At 51.9% G+C, this 3,165-nt stretch overlaps 1 protein-coding gene across 1 annotated transcript; it reads left to right on the forward strand.

Annotated features, from left to right (window-relative positions):
• Positions 1 to 236: 236 nt before the first annotated feature.
• Sox2 (SRY-box 2) lies at positions 237 to 2,705 on the forward strand. Its single transcript, XM_028764586.1, has one exon. The coding sequence runs from the start codon at positions 650 to 652 to the stop codon at positions 1,607 to 1,609; it is 960 nt and encodes a 319-aa protein (XP_028620419.1). The 5' UTR covers positions 237 to 649; the 3' UTR covers positions 1,610 to 2,705.
• The last annotated feature ends 460 nt before the right edge of the window (positions 2,706 to 3,165 follow it).

Consider the following 3,165-nt stretch of genomic DNA (forward strand, 5'->3'; position numbering starts at 1 on the left):
TGAGAACGGGGGGGGATACAAAGGTTCCCCCGCGGCCGGCTACAGGCTGCGGGCCCGCCTCCCCCGCGCGGTTCGGGGCACAGCGCTCTGCTGGGCTCGGCTCGGCGGCGCGGCAGGCCCCGCCCCCTTTCATGCAAAACCCTCTGGCGAGGCTGGGCTCCAGCGCAGGAGCCGGCGCTCGCTGATTGGCCGCCGGAAACCCATTTATTCCCTGACAGCCCCCATCACATGGATGGTTGTCTATTAACTTGTTCAAAAAAGTATCAGGAGTTGTCAAGGCAGAGAAGAGAGTGTTTGCAAAAAGGGAAAAGTACTTTGCTGCCTCTTTAAGACTAGGGCTGGGAGAAAGAAGAGGAGAAAGAAAGGAGAGAAGTTTGGAGCCCGTGGTTTAAGCCTTTCCAAAAACTAATCACAACAATCGCGGCGGCCCGAGGAGGAGAGCGCCTGTTTTTTCATCCCAATTGCACTTCGCCCGTCTCGAGCTCCGCGTCCCCCCAACTATTCTCCGCCAGATCTCCGCGCAGGGCCGTGCACGCCGACGCCCCCGCCCGCGGCCCCTGCATCCCGGCCCCCGCGCGCGGCCCCCGCAGTCCCGGCCGGGCCGAGGGTTGGCGGCCGCCGGCGGGCCGCGCCCGCGCCCAGCGCCCGCATGTATAACATGATGGAGACGGAGCTGAAGCCGCCGGGCCCGCAGCAAGCTTCGGGGGGCGGCGGAGGAGGAGGCAACGCCACGGCGGCGGCGACCGGAGGCAACCAGAAGAACAGCCCGGACCGCGTCAAGAGGCCCATGAACGCCTTCATGGTATGGTCCCGGGGGCAGCGGCGTAAGATGGCCCAGGAGAACCCCAAGATGCACAACTCGGAGATCAGCAAGCGCCTGGGCGCCGAGTGGAAACTTTTGTCGGAGACCGAGAAGCGGCCGTTCATCGACGAGGCCAAGAGGCTGCGCGCTCTGCACATGAAGGAGCACCCGGATTATAAATACCGGCCGCGGCGGAAAACCAAGACGCTCATGAAGAAGGATAAGTACACGCTTCCCGGAGGCTTGCTGGCCCCCGGCGGGAACAGCATGGCGAGCGGGGTTGGGGTGGGCGCCGGCCTGGGTGCGGGCGTGAACCAGCGCATGGACAGCTACGCGCACATGAACGGCTGGAGCAACGGCAGCTACAGCATGATGCAGGAGCAGCTGGGCTACCCGCAGCACCCGGGCCTCAACGCTCACGGCGCGGCACAGATGCAGCCGATGCACCGCTACGACGTCAGCGCCCTGCAGTACAACTCCATGACCAGCTCGCAGACCTACATGAACGGCTCTCCCACCTACAGCATGTCCTACTCGCAGCAGGGCACCCCCGGTATGGCGCTGGGCTCCATGGGCTCTGTGGTCAAGTCCGAGGCCAGCTCTAGCCCCCCCGTGGTTACCTCTTCCTCCCACTCCAGGGCGCCCTGCCAGGCCGGGGACCTCCGGGACATGATCAGCATGTACCTCCCCGGCGCCGAGGTGCCGGAGCCCGCTGCGCCCAGTAGACTGCACATGGCCCAGCACTACCAGAGCGGCCCGGTGCCCGGCACGGCCATTAACGGCACACTGCCCCTGTCGCACATGTGAGGGCCGGACCGAGAACTGGAGAAGGGGAGAGATTTTTCAAAGAGAAACAAGGGAATTGGGAGGGGTGCAAAGAGGAGAGTAAGAAAAATCTGATATGCTCAAAAGAAAAAATCTTCCGCAGAAAATGACAGCTGCGGAAAAAAACCACCAATCCCATCCAAATTAACGCAAAAACCATGATGCCGACTAGAAAACTTTTATGAGAGATCTTGGGACTTCTTTTTGGGGGACTATTTTTGTACAGAGAAAACCTGAGGGCGGCTGGGAGGGCGGGGGAATCGGACCATGTATAGATCTGGAGGAAAAAAAAAACTACGCAAAACTTTTTTTTTTTTTTAAAGTTCTAGTGGAACGTTAGGCGCTTCGCAGGGAGTTCGCAAAAGTCTTTACCAGTAATATTTAGAGCTAGACTCCGGGCGATGAAAAAAAAGTTTTAATATTTGCAAGCAACTTTTGTACAGTATTTATCGAGATAAACATGGCAATCAAATGTCCATTGTTTATAAGCTGAGAATTTGCCAATATTTTTCGAGGAAAGGGTTCTTGCTGGGTTTTGATTCTGCAGCTTAAATTTAGGACCGTTACAAACAAGGAAGGAGTTTATTCGGATTTGAACATTTTACTTTTAAAATTGTACAAAAGGAAACCATGAGAGCAAGTACTGGCAGGACCATTTTCCTGGTCTTGTTTAGGACAAACGTTCTAGATTGTACTAAATTTTTAACTTACTGTTAAAGGCAAAAAAAAAAAAAACTGTCCATGCAGGTTGATACCGTTGGTAATTTATAATAGCTTTTGTTCAATCCTACCCTTTCATTTTGTTCACATAAAAAATATGGAGTTACTGTGTTTGAAATATTTTCTTATGGTTTGTAATATTTCTGTAAATTGTGATATTTTAAGGTTTCCCCCCCCCTTTTATTTTCCGTAGTTGTATTTTAAAAGATTCGGCTCTGTTACTGGAATCAGGCTGCCGAGAATCCATGTACATATTTGAACTAATACCATCCTTATAACAGCTACATTTTCAACTTAAGTTTTTACTCCATTATGCACAGTTTGAGATAAATAAATTTTTGAAATATGGACACTGAAATTATGCCTGAGTCTTTCATTTATTTGGCTAGCATGCTTATAAGTAACTTCTTGGGGAACTGGATAACTAACTGTTCAGCCACCGAGTTTTTGGTATTGCCAGCAATGTCTGTTAGCGTTAACTGCAGAAGGAAAAAATGATGGCTGGATGATTAATAACGGGAAACTGAAATGCGCTGACATTCTAGAATAGAAACTAGGGGCATATATTGTAAGTCCGCCCCCTCCTTTCCTGAGCTGCGTGAATAAGCCCGATGTGGGCTTAAGCCCTCTTGGAGCACTTGTTGCCAGAACGAGTCAATTCTGAAATTTTTCGTGTAGCTTAGCAGATGGGGTACTGAGCCAAATCAGAACCAGGTTGGCTGGGCTGGTTTTCATTTTCTTCACAACACAATGGCCCTTTGAAATGTGGTTTATAGGGGAAAATGATGCTTCTTGTATCGGAATAATTACAAAGTAGA

The sequence above is a fragment of the Grammomys surdaster genome, unplaced genomic scaffold, assembly GCF_004785775.1.
Source record: "Grammomys surdaster isolate TR1022 unplaced genomic scaffold, NIH_TR_1.0 62, whole genome shotgun sequence".
Taxonomy (NCBI): domain Eukaryota; kingdom Metazoa; phylum Chordata; class Mammalia; order Rodentia; family Muridae; genus Grammomys; species Grammomys surdaster.